This window comes from Phascolarctos cinereus, unplaced genomic scaffold (assembly GCF_003287225.1).
Source record: "Phascolarctos cinereus isolate Bilbo 61053 unplaced genomic scaffold, phaCin_HiC Scaffold_4;HRSCAF=312, whole genome shotgun sequence".
In the NCBI taxonomy this organism is placed as follows: domain Eukaryota; kingdom Metazoa; phylum Chordata; class Mammalia; order Diprotodontia; family Phascolarctidae; genus Phascolarctos; species Phascolarctos cinereus.
This window is the reverse complement of record NW_027555847.1, coordinates 136,696,483-136,716,029: the sequence shown is the minus strand read 5'-3', so window position 1 is coordinate 136,716,029 and position 19,547 is coordinate 136,696,483. Positions and strand designations below refer to the sequence as shown.

Sequence of the window (19,547 nt, the reverse complement as noted above, 5' to 3'; positions counted from 1 at the left end):
CAACAAGCATTTATTAAGCACCTACTATGTGCTAGGCACTGGGGACATAAACACAAAGAATGATATAATCCCTACTCTAAAGGACCTAAAATTCTATCTGAAAGACATGTACATGTATAGCTATATTCAGAATAAATATAAGGGAGTTAGGGAAGGAAGGCACTAGCAGTTAGTGGGGAGGGGAAGGAAGGGGAAGTATCAGAGGATATCAGAGAAATCAATGTCTTTGAAAAGGGACTCTGGGCAAAGGGCTAAGGGGAATGAGATTAGGTTTGCTTGAATGAGGTTGAGTTTGAGACTAGAGATGAGGGGATAGGGGGATAGATGAGCCTGGGAGAACATGTAGTGAGGTCTATAAGATAACCCTTATCCACACTCCCTGCCCTCTCTTTCTAAAACAAAGAAAGAGATCCATAGACCTTCTTAATTTTACAAGGGAACTTAGAGATCATTTCATCTCTTCCTCCCCCTAAGCTCCCAGCCACGTTCCCCTCACCCCAGCCTCACCACTATTTTACAGTGAAGGAAGTAGAAAGAATTTGCCCATGGTTATACAACTAGCTAGTGGCAGAGCTGGTTCTAAAACCCAAGTCCCCTGAACTTCTGGTCTAGGCCCTTTCTCCTGTGCCTGTAGCTGCCTTTCTTCCTATAGCCACCTTTCAAAGGTGAAGAAAGATTGGCATCCTTGCTCTGAACCCTGAGTTATATTGGACTCCATCATCTCTCAGAACTCTGCAGCTCTACCCCGTCCTATCCCCACCCCATCCCAGGGCTGTTCCCTAGGTGGATTCACTTATTTGGAATCTGGCCCTACCCTTTCCTATAGATCTCTCCTCACCTGGCTGTGGCCCAGACTCTGGGAAAGCACCTGCTCCTAATCCATTTCCATAGCCTGAGAAGACAGATTTGTTAGTGGGAGGGTGGGGAAGACCTGGGAATCCAGGTTCTCCCTTCCACACTATTCCCTTCCTGGAGGCAACGTAACCCATGAATGGAGGATTGGGGAGAGCACCTGGAGAATCAGTAGGAGAGATCTCACCTGTTTTCTGTGGTTTGGCTCCTCCTCTAAGACCTAAGAGGTGGGAGAAAAGAGATTGGGAAGAGAAGGAATAAAACTTGGACCAGGGGTGAGGAACCTGCAGCCTCAAGGCCACATATGGCCCTCTAGGTCCTCAAGTGTGGCCCTTTGACTGAATCCAAACTTCTTTGGAACGGCCGCACCTGAGGACTTAGAGGGCCACATGTGACCTAGAGGCCGAAGGTTCCCCATCCCTGATTGGACTCTGTTCCCTCCTAGAAGTTAGGCCTCCCTCCCTCCAATCCCCTTACCTGCTCTATACCCATTCATGGCACCATAGCCTGCAATGGAAAGAGTAAGGGAGTCAAGGATGGGTGAAGGTGTGCCTTAGGAAAGAGGTGAATGGAACTATTGGGCTGTGTGTGTGTGGCGCACGCGTGCACCCACAAAAACAAAACAACATTGTTGCTATAGTTTGAGTGGGTAGTCTATGCTACTGGGGTGATTGGATACTTGTTTTCATCTTCAGTACAGTTTCTAGGCTCAGTCCCTACCCAGTCATTCAACCAGCTTTCCCTTAAAGATGTCTTTGAATGGAAACCCAAAACACTTTGAGATAGCTCTAATTGTTAGAAAGGTTCTCCTTACAGGTGGTAGCTACCTCTCTGCCCCTTCTCCCTGCTGGCACAAAGCTGAACAGGCCAAACCCTACTCCTACCCTGGAGAAGGGAGCACAATTATCACAGGAAGAGCACCAACATTGGGGCTGGGGGACCTGAGGTCAAATCCTATGTGTTGTGTACTAGCTGGCCTTTGGCAAGTTCCTTCACATCCCTTCACCCCAGTTTCCTCCTCTGCAGAAGGAAGAGTTTTAGCTAGATGTCCTCTGAGATCCCTTTTAGATCTATGTGACCTGAAGGAAATCACTTCCCATCTCTGGGTCTCAGTTTCCTCCCCTGTAAAAAGGAGGAGTTGAATCAGATGATGTCTTCAGGTCTGTCTGTGTGGCACTAACGTTGTATGTTCTAACATGCTGTGTTTTCAGATTTTCTTTGGGTTATGGCATTAAGTGTTCCAATGTCTCTTTCAACTCTAACATTCTATATTCTTTTTTTTTTTTTGGCTAGACAATGGGGCTAAGTGACTTGCCCAGGGTCACACAGCTAGTAAGTGTCAAGTGTCTGAGGCCGGATTTGAACTCAGGTCCTCCTGACTCCAGGTCAGGTGCTGTATCCACTGTGCCACCTAACGGCCCCCAACATTCTGTATTCTAAGGACCTTTTCATGAGGATGATAGAGGAAGAAAGAAACAGAACCAACTCAGATCAGCTCCCTTTCCTCCCAGGCCCAGCCCAACTTCTCTTCTAGATTTCAGGAATCTTACTTTCAAAACTTCACTTTTACCTATGAAAGTTTGTTCTCTTTCTCAAACCCAAATTAGTGCTTCTCATCTCCCTAATCTGGGGGTCCTTCTAGCCTTCCCATCATCAACAATAACAACAAAAAAGAGAGAACTACTATCCCATAGGAAGAAAATTAGGAAAGTTAAGGTACTGACTCCTCTCCTCAGCCCAGGCCTTTGGACCCCAGTTCCCCTCACCTGGCTGAATCTTGGCCCCTGAGAAGGGTCCAGCTCCAAACACATTTCTGAGTCCTGAGAAGAGATAGTTTGGTGAGGTTAGGGCATACAAAAGCCATCTCTTGGTGAAGGATGGGGAATTCTAAGAGAGAAAAGAGGGAAAGAAGGAAGGTGGGAGAGGCAAGTTGGGAGAAGCAGAAGCAGAGCAAAGAATCATTACCTGTTTTATGAGTCTTCAATCCATCTTCAAGGCCTGAGGGAGAAACTAGGAAGGAAGAAAACCCAAAGACCCTGAGTGAGATCCAACTGCCCATCTTAAGCAGGTATGAGAACATAGAGCTGAGGGCATGTCTGCCATAAGAAGCTTCCTCTGGACCTCAACCATATCTCAGCCATAGTGTCCCTCCTTCACTCAAGCAGTTTCTAGCCTTCCCCTCCCAGGAAGCTAGCTGACTTTCCCTAATCCCCAATATCCCCCTTACCCCTTTTCCTCTATACCCTTACCTGGTCCATAGCCATTCTGAGCCCTGAATCCTATAGGGAGAAAATAAATTCAAACATGATGTGATAGGAGGAGGGGACCCAAGGGGAAAAACAGAAGATAGAGAAGAGATCGTAGCTTGTGAGAGAGTGGAATAGGACACAGGGAAAGGAAAGTGGAATCAGAGAACCTAAAACAATGTTACATGGCTAATATGGAAATATGTTTTACATGACTTCACATGTATAATCGAAACAATATTGCTTGTCTTCTTAAGGGGTAGGGAAGGGGTGAGAGGAAGAAAATTTGGAACTCTAAATTTAAAAAAATGAATGTTAGAAATTTTTACATGTAATTGGGAAAAATTTAATGAACAAATTAAAATATGCTAATAATTTTTAAAAATAGAATGTCAGAGCAAGAAATGCTCTTAGAACATAGAATGTTAGACCTGGAAATGACCTTAGACCAAATAACTCAGCAAGTAGAGCTGGAAAGTACCTTAGAATATAGAACATAGAATCACAGAACATAGCATGTCAGAGTTGGAAGGGATCATGGAACATATTAGATGTGAAAGGTATTTAGGGATTATCAAGTCTAGCCCCCTTATTTGATAGAGGAGAAAATAAGCCTGGAGAAGGGAAGTGACTTGTCCAAGGCTACACAATGAGTTAGGGATAGGGACCAGGATTTCAGTCTTCTGGCTTCTAGCCCAGCTCTCTGGGGAGCGTGCCTTGGGGAATGAGAGAGATGAAGGTATGTGGCAAAAGGATAGATACAGATATAGATAATGATGTAAAGCTGATGGGAAAGAGAGAGTGTGATTCTTCCCCACTTCCCCACTCCCAGATTCCACACCCACCTCCTTTTTCTGAGGGACTCCCTGTTGCGGGCCCTACTCCATTGGGAGCTGGAATGGAGCCCCTATTACAGGGACCTGGAGAAGGAGGGAAAAAACAAGAGCAAAGCTAACTTCTACCTCGTAGCCACCTAAAGCATCTCAATTTCAGCTCCACCCTAACTTGGCAGCAAGGAACCTCACTTTCTAAATCCAAGTTCTTTTACCCCATCCCATCCCATCCTGACCAAAATCAGGTGGTATATTCCTTAATAACCTGCTCTCTCTCAAAGCAAGATATCTTTGTCCATGAGCTTTGGATTCTTCCTTTCATCTTCATGGATATTGATAAGAACAGTGAATGAGTGACATTCTGTCTAATAGGAATATGACTGAGATCTGAATTGGGATTAAGATCAATATAAAGGTTGGGACTAAGATGGAAATCAGCATCAGAAATAGGGATAAATTTGGGCTCAATATTGGGATAGAGGTTGAGATCTAAGTTGGGATTGAGATCAGTTAGAATCAGGGCTGGTATCCAGTTGGATCACAGTTGAGGATGGAGAGCCATGATAAATTGGAATTAAGATTGGAGTTGAGGTTGGTGAGGTGAGACATAGGGTGGCTGGAGGCTTCCAGGGTTAGACAAGAGAGCAGCATGGTGCTAGGTCACAGTAGGGATTGGGGCTCAGAGCTCTAAGCTATCTTTATGTCCCCTCCTCACTTGTCTTACTCTCAGGACTACAGGCTTCAGGCATTGCTCCTTTGGTGACCTTTGAAGAGGACAAAGGAGAATGTGTCTGGTAGGGCCCAGGGGAGGCATCAGCTCTCTCATGCCCCCCTCTTACCATCATCTTGGTTTAGGTTTCTGAGTCCCAGACCTCTACTCTCTTCTGTTGTGTTCAGGGCATGCTATTTGGGGCTCCTAGCCCCATTATTCCCCATCCTAGAATCCAAGTGTCTGGAACCCAGATCCCCTTACCTGGCTGAGCTCTGGCTCCTGGGAAGGCCCCAGCTTGTAGACCATTCCCATTTCCTGAAGAGACAGATTTGGGCAGTTAAACTGAGGAGAAGGCCCCAGGGGGTGGAGGGTGGGGAGAGATGTGTACAGAGATAAAGGCACACATGGAGACTTGCCAAAACTTGGAAGTCTTACCAGCTCTCTGAATTTCTGTCCCTGTTCCAAAGCCTGGGGGGGAGAGAGAGTTATAGGGGAAAAGAGGGTAGTCCATTTAGTGGACAACCCATATCCCAGACATGGGTGGGGAACCTGTGGTCTGGAGGCCACACGTAGCCCTGTAGGTCCTCAAGTGCAGCCCTTTGACTGAATCCAAACTTCACAGAACTTCAGATCCTTTTAAGGGGCCACATTTTACCCCTCCCTATAAGCTCTCTCTCCTTACCTGGGCCCTAGCCAGTGCGAGGCCCATAACAAAGAAGGCAGAAGGAGGGAAAAAGGTGGAGAGAGGCACTCTGGAGCAAAGAGATTGTGGAGAAGTGCTCTGGGGCAAGGAGGATTTGGGGAGTGGGTTATGCAGTAAGGTATTTAGAGAGATTGTACAAGACCTAGCTTCCTGAGCTGAGCTCCAACAAGCTTTATCTTATCTAAATTTGAGATCTCCCCAAACCCAGGACAGCGTTCCAAATATAGTAGGGAATTAATAAATATACACAAATAATGAATGAGGAGTTCTGAGATAGGAAGAGTTAGGGAGAAGGGCTTCAGAGAAAAGAAGGACTTGAGAAATAGACTTTGGGAGAAGTTTGGGAAGGAAAAAGAAAACAGAGAGGTAAAGATAGCAGGAGGCAGAGGAGAGACTGTGGAAGGCAAAGAGTTAGAAAGAGCCTAGGACAGGGAAAGATAGAACAGAGAGCATCCCAGATAGCCTTTCACTTTCTTTCCATTCACAGGGCTACCACCCTGGTTCAGGCCCTCCTCACCTTTCCTATGGATTATTGCAATGGACACTTAATTCACCTGACCTCCAATCAAATCACGGGCCTGATCATGACACTTACCTGCTCCACAAACTCTAGAGGCTCCTTATTACGTCTATGTTCAAATACAAGCTCCTGTTTGACATTTAAATCCCTTTAGAACCTGAATCCAAACTACCTTTTTAGTCTTGCTATATATTACCTCCCTTCACAAACTCTTCAGTCCACCCAAACTGACCTTCTTGCTGTGCTCCACAAAAGACACTCCATCTTTTTTCTCCATATCACTGTACAGGCTGTTCCCCCCATGCCTGGAGTGCCCTCCCTCTTCATCTCTGCTTCTCAGAGTCCCTAGTGTCCTTCAAAGCTCCACTGAAACACCATGAGGTCTTCCTAATTCCCTCAACAGGGAGTGTGTCCTTCCCCAAATTACCTCATCCTACCTATGTGGTGTGTGTTCCTCTCTTCCTCTCTCTCGCTCTCTCTCTCACACACACACACATATATCTCTTTTTCTCTCTACTTTCTTTTCTCTCATCTCTCTTACTGTCTCTTATTTCTCCTCTCTCTCTCACTCATCTCTCCTCTCTGTCTCTCATCTCTTTTTCTCTCTCATCTCTTTTTCTGTCTCCTCTCTCTCTGTTTCCCTGAGAGAATACAAACTCCTTTAGAGAAGGGACTTCCACTTTTGTCTTTCTATCCCTAGAATTTAGTCCAGTGCCAGGTGCAAAGTAGGCAATTAACAAATACCTGATTGATTAATAGAAGACAGAAATAGAAGCATCAGAAGGAGACACAAAGAGAGATTATAGGAGGCAGAAAGGAAAAGAAAAGGAGAGACATAGAAAGGGAGATGCCCAGAGATGGAGAGAGAGGTCTTACCTGCTTTCTGAGGCTTGGTTCCTACTCCAAATCCTGGGGACAGAGCAGAGATAGAATGAATGGGGGCCAGCTCCGGTTCTTGACTCCTCAAACCCTTCCCTCAGTCCTACCAGCAGCATTCTCCCTTGGTTCTTCCCCTAAGTGTCCCCTGCTGTCTCCAAACACAAAGTCTCAGAACTTTTTATCTCTTATACTCTCACTCTCCCTTCAGTCTGACAGCTCAGCCTCACCAGAACCCACCTGTCTCATTCCAGCTCCATCCTGGGCTCTAACCTACTTGGTTCCTAGCCATGCTGAGCCCTGAGCCCTTCAGTGAGAGGAAGGGGATAAGGCCAACTTGTGGCAGAGGCAGGCTAAGAGGGATCTGGTTTCGGGCCTGAACGTCTCATGGTCAGTGTTTCATCTGGGTCTGGAGACCCAGCTTGGAGTGAGGGAAGGGAATTGGGAAATGGATAGAGTTTGGGGCTAGAACTGAGAAGCAGGACTCTGTTCATTGGTCCTGGGTGAGATTAAGGGATAATACTCTAATGATTTGTCACCTTCATCCCCAAAGTGAGTAGAATAAAAATTTCTCTATGCAAGGGTGTTTTGTCTTTGTATCCCCTAGCATATTTTAGGTGCTTAATAAATGTGCACAGACAGAAAACCAAACATAATGACTCATTTTTAGGGGGATATTCTTCCCTTTTTTGTCAATCAGGTTTAAGTGACTTGCCCAGGGTCACTCATTTAGTAAGTGTCTAAGGCTAGATTTGAACTCACATTCTCCTGACTCTAGAACAAGTGCTCTATCTCCTGCACCACCTAGCTGCCCCTGCCTTTCTCTTTTAAGCCTAAATTTTCTATCATCCAGTTCTGCTTCCTGCACTCCCCCCCCTCATCAGCCTCCACTCCAACCGCAAGCAACTTAACTACCAATCATCATAGCTTCCCTGCCCCCCTTACATCCCATTGGCCTCTGATAAACCAGGCATCCCAGCCCCTAGTTCATATCACCTGGCTGGGCTTCAGCCCCTGGAAAGCCCCCAGCTCCCAGCCCGTTCCCATATCCTGGAGAGATAGAGGAAAAGGATCAGGATGGGACACTTGGGAACAGAACAATGGGGGTCTAGAATGGCTGGAGTGGGACCTTTTGGGGGGAGTTGTCAGGGACAGGGAGAGGGAAGGAGCTGTATGACCTGTGCCCCAGCCCCACCTCTACCTCCTGAAGTGGCCCAGGTCTTGGCATCGTAAGAAGTCAGTATAGCCAACTTTTCAAGTGTATTCCAAAAGAAGGCACTGGGAAAAAATTTCAGACTATGGTCCTGGGGTTGGGGAGGGGATGTGGTGGGAGGGAGGGAGGGAAAGGAGGAAACCATGGTGATGATGAGGTAGGAAAGAGCTAGCAGCCAAAACAGAAATAGGGAGAGTCCAAGTTAGGAAGGCAGATAGACATGAAAGACAGAGAGATCTCACCAGCTTTCTGAGGTTTCATTTCCCCTCCTAGCCCTGGGGGTTGGGGAGAAGACAAGGAAGTTGAAAAGGGACTGACATTGCCCCTTCTCCCCTCTGGGTACCCAGGATGGATCCTTCCCCAATCCTTGCTCCTCTCCACCAGAACCCACCAATCTCATCTTCCAACCCTTAGATTTCCCTCACCAATCTCCTACTACCCTCTGATGACTCAGTTATTACAACCCTAAGCTCCCCTTACCTGGCTGGGCTCCAACCCCAGGGAAGCCGCCATTTCCCAGCCCATTTCCATATCCTGGAGAGACAAGTTGGTGGGGAAGAAAGTACTGAGATTTAGGGAAAGAGATGTTGAAAAGAATAGACAAAGACAGGGAGAGACAAATGGAGAAAAGAGGGAAGAGAAAGAGACAGAGAAAGGAAGAAAGAGACAAGAACAAAAAGACACAATGAGAATCAGGGATAGAGAAGGACAATACAGGAGAGAGACTGTAGCCCGGGGTCTGCTGAGATGGAAGATGCAGAGGGAGATAGCTGAAGGAGACAGACAGAGACAAAGAGAGGTCATAGGAGAGGTCTGACCTGGTTTCTGAGGCTTGGTTCCAGCTCCAAGGCCTGGGGAAAGAGGATGGTAAAACTGAGAGGAATCTGTCCTGCCAATAGTCTCTAAACTTCCAGCAACCCAATTATCTGTCCCCAGCTCCATTCTGCTATTCCCCTTCCCATAATCATTCTGAATTTCATACCCTATGGAAAGGGGGAAAAGTAGGAAGTGGGAAGATAGTAGGGGTTCAGGTGTTATTGATCTAAAACTGAGTCCAGAGCCTGCCTATCCCAAGGGGTTTCTGAAGACCTAGCCCAAGGGAGAACCCCAGGGGAAGAGATAGAAAAATGTCAGACTATCCCTGGTGGGGGGATCTGCATAAATCCACTCTTCATCCTCTTTGTCCTTCTGCCCCACACCTCCTGGAGACCCCAGCAAACCCATTCATGCAGCATCCCTGTCTAGGAAGAGTCCTGATTCGGGGAGCCATGAGACCTGGCTCTAATCCTGAATCCTGACTTGACTGCTTTCTCATTGTGTGGCATTAGGCACACCCTCTTTGGGCCTCAGCATCCCCAAATGTTCAGTGGATTTGAATCCTCTGTGTCTTGTGGGATTCCTAAATTCCTAAATCCGGAAGGAATCCTAAGGACAGTGATAAGGGATCCAGAGAGGAAGGAGGGAGAGAGGGAAGTCTAGAGCTCCCACCTAGCTAAGAATGAACATCCCTCCTTATACCAGTTTTTATGCCCTGCCCCCTTCTAGCTCTGCTCCCTAGATTCGCCACAGCAATGTCCAACACTAGCAACCTGAGCCCTAACTCTTATCACTTCCTCCTAACATCCTTCAAGAAACTCAGGCAATCCCAGGCCTCAGACCCATGTTATCTCACCTGGCTGGGCTCCAGCTCCTGGGAAAGCCCCATTACCCAATCCGTTTCTATATGCTGGCGAGACAGAGGGAAGGGGTTGTGTTACGGGCCTTTCGGGGAGCAGAGAGGTCTCAGGCTGGAGGTTGATTGTGGGCAGAATCAAAGGTATGGGGGATGGGGAATGCAACTCTGGCAAAGGAATGAACAAGAGCTACCACTCAGAGCCCAGAATAATAGGGACCTGCTTGGCTAAGCCCAGCATGGGAGGTTAGGGAAAGGAGTAGGAGTGGGCAGGCATTGGCAAAGTGGGATTATCCTGTGGAAAAAGAGACAGAAAGGGAGAGACAGAACAGACAAGAACAGTAACATAAGAGGGGAGAAACAGAAAAAGGAGACAGAGAGGTCTCCCCTGCTTTCTGAGGTTTCATCCCCCCTCCAAGGCCTGGGGAAAGACAAGGGAGAGGCTGAGAAGTAGAATATGGCTCTCTCCCATCTTCCTCTCCAAGAACTCAGGGGCCAGCCCCAAATCCCTGGTCTTTCCCACTAGAACCCAGGAGACCTCCTCCATTTCTCATCTCTAACCACTATCCTCTAGTTCTCTGAAAACCCAGGCATCCCAGCCTTTAACTCCCCACACCTGTCTGGGCTCCAGCTCTAGGGAAGGCTCCTGCTCCCAGTCCATTCCTGTATCCTAGAAAAGCAAAATTGTTTAATAATTGAATTATGGAGGGGAGAGGAAATACTGAGATGCAGGGGGAGCTGCTGAGGAGATGGAAGCAGGGAGAGACAGAAGAAGAAATATAGAATAAAAAGGTTTGCTCCCTCAGTCTCATAGTTTTCATTCTGACTCTCCTCCTCACTTCCATCCAGGACCCTCAGGAAAGACAGGAGAGGCCGAGAGGAATGTAGGCGTTTTATCCACTCCTCCCACACCCCTGGAATGCCAGAATTTGTCCCCTTCCCACACCAGCACCCTCCAGGTATCCATTCTGACCTCTCAGTACCCCATCCTGGCCCTTCTTACCTGCTCCATAGCCATTCTGAGCCCCAGGTCCTGCAACGGGAGGAGGGACAAGTGAGGCCAGGCTGGGAAGGGGACCATGGGACAGAATTTAAGGAAGGATGGGGTCAGGAAGGGGTGAGGGAGAGTGCTAGAAGCTGGGCTGGTGATGGACTGATGCACAGAGAATCTGGACCTTGTCCTTGTGGAGGCAAAACTAGGAATGTTGGCTATTCCACCTGACCTCAGACTCTCCCACAACAGGGACACGCAAAGATAGACACACAAAAGCAATCATACACACAAACACACATCCTCACAAACATACAGAGGCACACGGAAACTTACAAACACACACCAGCTTTCGCTGCAAGGCCTTGGGGTCCATTGGGATCCCCTGAGCAAGAGACGAGGTTCACTCCCAATCAGATGGGGAGCTTGGGAGGAGAACTACCCGAAAGGCTCCCCTCTTTCCAACAAACCACCAGTTATTCCATGTCCCCGCCCCCTTTGAATCTTCTCCCTGCCCTCCACTGTTTCCCTGAGGAAGGCAAAGTGTCCTTTCATTTTTCTTTTTCCAGCCTAATATTGTTTTGGGATAGAAGCGTACAAAATCCCTGGGAAGGGGATAAGTTTGGTGGGGAAGGCTGGGGATGAGTTGTGAGCCTTGGGTCCTGGAAAGAATTGGCAAATGCCGACTGTACACAAGTCCTCATAGTAGACAATGGGGATACAAATAAGAAAGTGAAATAATAACAACAGCTGATGCTTTTCGTTTTGTGAAACGCTTTGCTTACTATCCCATTTGATCCTCACAACAGCCCTTGAAGGTTGGTGCAACAGATATGATTATTCCATTTACAGAAAAGTAAATTGAGGTTTATAGGGTTCCAGTGACTTATCCATGGTCACACAGCAACTGTTTGAAGCTGCAAAGTTTTTGAGTAGAGGAATGACACGAACAGAACTGTGTAGGAGAATTATTCAGATACCTGAGTGTCAAGGTGAGGAGTAAACAGATTAATGGGTGGTGGCGAGGTATCAGTAAATCAACAATAATAGAGTTATAGAATCAGAGGTTCAAAGTATGTCAGAACCCAAAGGTAGTTTAGAGATCACTTCTACTGCAGAGGGCAAATGACTTACCCAAGGTCACACAGTTGGTAAGTGGCAGTCAGGAGTAGAACCTGAATCCCCTGACTTCCGGCCCAGGGCTATTTCTACTATACCATAGATGGATCCATTGGGGATAGAAGCAAGGGAAAGGTTTATCTGCATGTGGGAGGTGGGGGAAGGGTGACATGCTTCAGGGAAAGGGTGGGGGAAGGGAAGCTTAGGTTGAGATGGAGAGAAAATATACCAAGGATGGGAAGTATTACTTGTGCATTCTCAACTCCAAACTTCTGCTCATGTATGTCATCTCCCACTTCCTCATACCAATCCTTTTTATCTTTCAAGGTCCATCTCAAGCCCCACCTTTTAATCATCAATTCATTCATTCAATATTGAGTGCCTACTATAGGTGAGATACTTTTTCCAGGAGGCTTTCCCCCACCTTCTTTCCTTCTCCTCCCCACTCCCTATTACTGTCTGGACAAGTCATCTGGTACCAGCTACACACTGTCTAGAATCTATCTTTTCAAATGGAGTCACCTCCCCAATCCAGAAGGAAGGGTCCCTTTGTCCCCCTTCCTCAGTGCATTCAGCATTCAGTAGTAGGGCCAAACAGATAATTGGTGTGAAGTATAACCTGGCCTGGGTATGTTTTGAGCACACATGATTTGTCTAACATGGAGCCTGCTGCTACCCCCCTCCCCCCTGTAGTAGGGGACGCAGCAGATTGCATTCTAGACAAACTGGGCATGCTTAAAAAATGCCCAGCCTGGGTTGCACAAGTGAAAGCTTTTTTTGATCGCCTGAGTCCATTAGAATAAGGAAATGATGGAGGGGGGGAGGGGGTTTCTTTGTTTTGCTTTTTTAAAATTTTTTGGGGGAGGGTTTCTTTGTAAAGGAGATGTTACATGGTAGATCAGAGGGACGCAGGTCTGAGACTTTATCACAACCCAGCTCCAACGCCTAACTTCCCCTTGTTCCTGACCTCCTCCACCAGGACCTTACCCTTCTGTCTGAACCCAGGCACCCAACATCTCTTCCCCCTGAAATGATTCCCCTCCCGACTTCTTAGAACCAGAGCCCAAGAACCCTGCTCTTCATTTCCTTCCCACACATTGCCTTACCTGCTCCATAGCCATTTGGCAGTGGGCCATAGCCTGTGGAAAGATAAGACCAAACAAAATAAGATTAGTCTGGCCAGTAAAAAATTCTGGAGTGAGGCAAACAGGAGTTAGGATTCCCTAGGGCTGAAGATTGACAGGGAAGGAGGCTGGTTAGAGGGACAGCTGGGGCTGCTGGGGCTTGAGCTATGTACCATTAGGAACAGGGTTAGCATTCAGGCTCTGCTTCTTCTAGATGGCTATCGGACATGGGTGAATATGAAGTTCTTGTGCATTTTGTGGGAGAGGATGGGGGTCAACCCAGGCCTTGAGACACATGGAAAGCCTTTCCCCTAAGAACCTAGGGGCCATCTATCCACATGGATGGAAGGGAAAATGGCCTTGGGCCCAAAGGTCTCACAGGTCTAAGTATCTTCCCAAGTCTCTTCCCCTTTATTCTTCTTCTTACCTGCCTTTCCTGGTGGGCTCCCAGCCGCAGCTCCAGCCCCTGCTCCTGGGGGAACCCCTGGGGACAAAAGCTTTGTCAATGTTGGAGTGAAAAAGAGACACAGAGACTCCCTGTTCCCCTTCTTAGCGTCCTGGGGACCTATATGTTATTGACTTCCAGAGTCTCTCCTTGGGGGCTTGCCCTACTCTCCTAGTCAGTGGCCTTTCAAGTCCTTTTTGTAGTCTTCCAAGGAGAGGAGAAATGTTAGGGTAACTGGGCTGAGAGCTAGGTCCAGTAACTGGCTGAGTCTATCCCTGAAAGTGTGATCCTTGGCCCTCTATGGAGCTTCATCTGTCAAGTGGGGTTGATAATTAGCATAGTACAATAGAAAGATCACTGGCTCTGGACCTGGGTTCACATCTTGTGACAATTTCTTCTTGTATGACCTTGCACAAGTCACTTTCTTCATCTGGGGGTGGGGAGGAGGGCTTGCACTAAGTGGTCTCTGAGATCCCTTCCAGCTCTATGACCCTATGAATCCTTGCCTTGCCTTTCTTCTCTCACAGGAATATTATGAGGATCAGGTAAGATAATGGATGGAAAAGCAAATAACGTCCAAAATTTTCCTTCACGCCTCCTGTAATTTCTCAGATTTTCCCAGACTTCTCCCCAACATGGCCCTCTGCTCCAATTAGCCTAGTCTCCTCATTGGCCTTCCTCTGCCTCCTCACCTTTGCTCCTAATGTTTGCCTTGCCTGGAAGATCCTCCTTCAGTCTCTCAGTCTGGTCCTTCCCTGCACCTTTGGAGACCCCAGCTCAGGTTCCCACCTCCTCTAGGAAGCTTTTTCTGACCAGTCCAAACCAAGAAGCATTTACTAAGTCTTATCACATGCAAGAAGCAAATGATACTAGGTCTGGGGATGCAAAGACAAAATGAGAAATAATCTCTGCCCTCTAGTAGTTTGTTTTCTGTCTTAGTCCACACTAAGCTCCCTATCAAACCCCCTAAGTAGTTACAATCTGTAGCATGCTGTAATTATGATCTGTCCGTTATTATTTTCTAATTATTTAGCATGTGAATCTTGTCTCCCCAAGGAGACTGTAAACTCCTTGGGGAAAAAGCAGAGTTCCTCTCTTTTAATTTATCTCCTCTCCCCATGTGGCCACACAAAAGCAGGTACTGAGGGTCCACAGACTCCAGACAATCAGGATGGATTCGGGAACTCTATGACCTTGTTTTTGAAATATTTTGATAACTTTGTTTCAATATAATAGCTTTCCTTTGTAATCCTTTGTATTTTATTTTCTTCATTTAAAAATATCCTGAAAAAAATTTTTTTAAAAAATATCCTGAGGTATCCATAGGTTTCACCAGACTGCCAAAGAGGTCCAGGAAAAAAAAAATGTTGAGAACACCCAGGTTAGATGAAGCCTAGGGCTGATGCTTCCTTCCAGCTATAATTCTAACCAATTAAATAAGCATTTGTTAAGGTCCGGATATGTGCAAGACACTGCTAATGTTCTATGTTCTGCGATTCCCTTCTGTTCTAACTGTGTTCTGATTCCACAGGGCATCAATTTCTAGTGGCTAGGAGGGCCTCAGGGAAAGAAAAAGTGAAGGACACAAGTCCTCTGCCCCCTACTCATCTTTTGGGGAGCCCCTCCCTGCCACTAACTCTTCTCATGATTGATTGCCCTGAGCCCATCTAGGCATTGCTAAGAGGTGAGAGATATCTGCATGGGTAGTGAAAGGCAGTATGGTAGAGTGAAAAAGGACTTGGAATCAGAAGAGACCTGAGTTCAAATCCCACCTCTGACATTTACTACCTGTGTGACTTAATCTCTCCGAGGCTGTTTCCTATAAAGTAAGGATAATACCCTCCTGTAGTACTTACCCTATTGGGTTGTTGGAAAGATCAAATGAGCTAGCAGCAGGGAAACCTTATAAGTACTCTACAGGGTGTCCCAAACATCTGCACTAAGACTTTTGAGACATTCAGTATAAATGTTTGCCTTCTCATTAATTAAGGGCAATTCTGCTTTTACTCCCACATAGATAGGGAGTGGATTTTTTTTTGTATTTCTCTATTGAGGGGAAGGAGTGATCTGCCCTAAGAAACAAAAAGCCTGACTCCCCGATCTCCCCAAATCACTGGGTGCTGGGTGGGTCACTCACCTTTCATATGGGCTGAGGAAAAGAACCACCCCAGGATGCCATTCCCCTGAGGGGCCAAGCCTGCAGGAGAGAGGGATCTGATGATTCAGGGAAGAAGGGGAACAGGGGCTGCTCAGATGGGAGATTCTCAGGCCGGGACCCAGGCAGCTGACCTCTCAGCTTACTCCTTCCTCTCCGGGGTTCCCATTTCCCTCCCAGCCCAGGCAGACTTCTGCCCAGCCCCATTTCCTCACCGCCTTGCTGGCTTCCCTGGATCGCACAGAGTAGGAGCATCAAGATGGGGAAGACCCAGGAGCCATGATGCTGACAGGAGGTTGAAAGGGGCATGGCAGATCTTGGCCCTTTAAATACCCTTTGTGGGCTGCATCCATACAAAGTCATATCCTCAGGTCCCCCGACCTCCTTCTAGCTCAGATCACCTCCCCCTCCCTTTTCCCTTTGGCTGTGAGTTTCACTGAACAGTGTTTCTCCCCATGGAAGCCACCACAACCTCCCCCTTCTCTACACACGATCCTCTGGCACAGTTCCATTCCTGAACTAAGGCATACTGGCTGCAGGCCCTGGCCTGCCCCTAATCCATCAAGGATGTTGACAGCTGGGACAGCTTCTCCCTCCACCAGGGCTTCTCTACCCCCTGTCAGTCCTGGCCTCGGGCTCCGGTTCTAACTGGCTAGGACCCAGGAGGGCTCAAATGTCCATCCCCCTCCCCCCCAGGATCAGGAAGGGAGCTGGAGGGGAGCCCCAGAGTTGAGTACGGACTCAACTGGGGCTTGGCTCTGGCCTAGAGACAGACATTAGAGGACAGAGTTGGGGGTAGCGTAGGGGGTGCCAGAGAGCCCGGCAGAAAGACGGACAGACAAAAGAGCTTCAAACAGACAATGACAGAGTGAGACAAAAAGTGTTACAAGGAGGCAAAAAAGGAAAACTAAGGTAGACAGAAGATGGGCCCCAGAGACAGAGGAGGGGAGTTACACTCAGAAAGACAGAAAGATACAGACACACTCACTGACAACAAGCTAGAGACAAAGTGTCCCAAAGGAGGAAACATCGATACAAAGACAAAAAGTGTTAGAAGACAGAAAGACGGGGGCAGCTAGATGGTGTGGTGGATAGAGCACTGGCTCTGAAGTCAGGAGGACCTGAGTTCAAATCCAGCCTCAGACCAAACACTTGGCACTTACTAGCTGTGTGACCCTGGGCAAGTCACTTAACCCCAATTGCCTTAAAAAAAAAAAGAGAGACAGAAAGAGGAAGAGAGACCGAGATGGAAAGAGAGAAAAAAGAGACAGAGATGGAGAAAGAGGAAGAGGATGTGAGCATCCAAAACAAAGATACCAGAGAAAGGTAGTACAGATGAAATAGAAATAGATACCACAGAGCTAAAAGATAGAGACAGAAGCAAAGAGACAGCAAGGGCCATGTGAAGACTGATCCTCATCTCACTCCATCCTCATATACACGGATAGATAGACAAGGACAGAGGCTCCATAACTGGAGACGACAGCTGGGGATGAGAGCTTACATTTAATACCTACTTGGAGACTCTTCTATGTGGTTCAATAGAAAAAGTCCTTGATAGACCCAGCAATAGCACTTCTAGGTCTGTATCCCAAAGAGATCATAAAAATGGGAAAATGACCCACATATACAAAAATATTTTATAGCAGCTTTTTCTGTGGTGGCAAAGAATTGGAAATTGAGGGGATGTCTATCAATTGGGGAATGGATGAACAAGTTGTAGTATATGCATGTAATGGAATACTATTGTGCTATAAGAAATGACAAGCAGGCAGACTTCAGAAAAACCTGGAAAGACTTGTATGGACTGATGCTGAGTGAAGTGAGCAGAACCAGAAGAACATTGTACACAGTAACAGCCACATTGTTTGATGACTAACTTTGATAGACTTAGCCCTTCATAGCAATGCAAGGATCTAAGACATTTCCAAAAGTCTCATGACAGAAAATGCTATCCACATCCAGAGAAAGAACTATGGAGTTTGAATGCAGTTTGAAGCATACTATTTGCTCTTTTTTTTTCCCTTCTGTTTTCTTTTGTTTCCTCTTTCTTGTGGTTCCTCCTATTGGTTCTAATTTTTCCTTACATGACTAATGTGAAAATGTGTTTAATAGGAATGTATATGTAGAGCCTATATCAGATTGCAAGCAGTCTTGGGGAGGGAGGTGGGGAGAAAATTTAAAACTCAAAAGAGTATGAAAGTGAATATTGAAAACTAATAATAAATTAATTTTAAAAAAGAGAGATTAAAAAAAAGAGATGATGACCTGAACTAAGTTGGTGGCTGTGTGCATCATGAAAGAAAGTTGGATCTGAGAGATGTTGTTGAGGGAGAAACATGATTTGGCAATGGATTGTGTCTATGGAGTTAAGGAAAGTGAGAAGCTGAAGAGAATCACAGTGTTGAAACCTAGGAGACTGGAAGGATAGTGCTGCCCTTGACAAGAAGAGGAAGGTTAGAAGAAGGCTGAGTTTAAGGAGAAACACATTGAGTTCTGCCTTGGACGTGTTGAGTTTGAGATGTCTATGGAATATCCAATTTGAAATGTTCAAGAGGCAGTTGGTGGTCCAGGACTAGAACTCATGAGAAAGACTTGGGCTGGGTATAGAAATTTAGAAGTCATTTGCATAGTTATAATAATTAAACCCAAGGGAGCAGGTGATGTCACCAAATGAGAAAGTATAGAGAGAAGGGAAGAGAGCCCAGAGTAAAACCTTGGAGTATATCCACAGTTAAGGGGCATAATATGGGTGATGAACCAATAAAGGAGGCTAAGAAGGAGCGATTTAGCAAACAAATAAGTACCACAAGATAAAATGAGATGTAAGCATATAGGAGATGGAGCAATTAAAACACAGTGGTATTAGAAATTTGAGAAGGGAAACATTAACTTCAGCTGAGGGTAGGGGGTGGGATAAGGAGAAAAGGAGGTGGTATCTGAACTGGACCTTGAAGGAAGGGAAGACTCTCAACACTCTTCTTCCTCTTGATAATTTCTCCTCCCTTGAATTAAATGACATTGCACTCTCTACTCTTATTGATGTAATGGCCAACCATGATTCCAGAAGATGGGTGAGGGAGCATGCTACCCACCTTCTGACAGAGAAGTGATGGACTCAAGATGCAGAATAAGACATAAATTTTTTTGCATTTGCCAAGGTGGGAATTTATTTTTCTGACTATACAAATTTATTACAAGGCTTTGTTTTTCTCTCTTTTTTAGGCAGTTTGTAGCAAAGTGGATAGAGTACTTGGCTTTGAGTCAGGAATATCTGAGTTTAAATGCAGTCTCAGACAGTAGCTGTGTGACCTTGGGCAAGTCACTTAACCGCTGTTTGCCTTGATTTTCTCAGCTGTAAAATGGGGATAATGATAGCATCAACCCCCTCCCCCAAGGGTTATTGTGAGGATCCAATGAGTTATTTGTAAAGTGCTTAGCACAAGTGCCTGGCACATAGTTAGGCGCTATATAAATTCTAGCTATTATTATGTTGTTGTTTTCATTTAGGAGTGGGGCAAGGGATAGGGTGACCTAGAAAGAGAAAGAAAAGAGAATCACTGAAGCATTTTTCTTAAACTGTACAGAAGAGAGCAGAAAGAAGAGCACAAGGAGGGCAGATTTGAAAACTATATGTTGAATTTATTATTTGTAACAATACCTATTTATTATATACTTTAAATTATACATTTTAAAAGAAAAGTAAGCTGCATATAATAGATGCAGTTTCATGTATAGTCGTCTTTTATGTTCTATATATATGGAAATGCTTATTTTATTTGGTGTTTGTGACATTCTGAATTTTTAAAAATATTCTTTAAAAAAAAGAAAGCATTGATTGCACTTTCCCATTCCTTCTAACACTGATAGGTCCTTTTCTGCCTCAGTGTCTCTTCCTCCTGTCCTACAGTTTTGTCCTCAGTCTTCTTGTCTTTTCTCTCTATGCTTTCTCATTTGGTTCCAGCACCTATTGGTTCCAGTCACTGCTTGACTCATAGTAGGAGCTTAATAAATGTTTACTGATTGGTTGATGGGTACTATTGTCCATTTCTATCCAATTAGCACTTTCATGCAGATAACTCCCAA

At 46.1% G+C, this 19,547-nt stretch overlaps 1 protein-coding gene and 2 long non-coding RNA genes across 3 annotated transcripts; all 3 read right to left on the bottom strand.

Annotated features, from left to right (window-relative positions):
• Window positions 1–24: 24 nt before the first annotated feature.
• On the bottom strand, window positions 25–6,991 carry GREP1 (glycine rich extracellular protein 1). Its single transcript, XM_078151716.1, has 12 exons — window positions 6,973–6,991; window positions 6,743–6,775; window positions 5,079–5,111; window positions 4,905–4,958; window positions 3,944–4,018; window positions 3,102–3,131; window positions 2,818–2,862; window positions 2,619–2,672; window positions 1,330–1,359; window positions 1,040–1,072; window positions 839–892; window positions 25–38 (listed from the first exon to the last, which is right to left on the bottom strand). Exons 1-12 carry the CDS (start codon window positions 6,989–6,991, stop codon window positions 25–27), a joined length of 474 nt encoding a protein of 157 aa, XP_078007842.1.
• Window positions 6,992–8,126: 1,135 nt separating this feature from the next.
• LOC144456644 (uncharacterized) lies at window positions 8,127–8,829 on the bottom strand. The gene is made up of 3 exons (XR_013485653.1): window positions 8,774–8,829; window positions 8,436–8,489; window positions 8,127–8,230 (listed from the first exon to the last, which is right to left on the bottom strand). It is a non-coding gene; the product is annotated as an uncharacterized LOC144456644 (long non-coding RNA).
• Window positions 8,830–10,629: 1,800 nt separating this feature from the next.
• Window positions 10,630–13,347, bottom strand: LOC144456643 (uncharacterized). The gene is made up of 3 exons (XR_013485652.1): window positions 13,289–13,347; window positions 12,844–12,876; window positions 10,630–10,660 (listed from the first exon to the last, which is right to left on the bottom strand). It is a non-coding gene; the product is annotated as an uncharacterized LOC144456643 (long non-coding RNA).
• Between the last annotated feature and the right edge of the window lie 6,200 nt (window positions 13,348–19,547).

Coding starts and splice junctions, on each gene's coding strand:
- GREP1 (XM_078151716.1), bottom strand. Junction 2,673..2,817: donor ATTGAAGACTCATAAAACAG/GTAATGATTCTT, acceptor ATCTCTTCTCAG/GACTCAGAAATGTGTTTGGA. Junction 893..1,039: donor AGCCAAACCACAGAAAACAG/GTGAGATCTCTC, acceptor CTGTCTTCTCAG/GCTATGGAAATGGATTAGGA.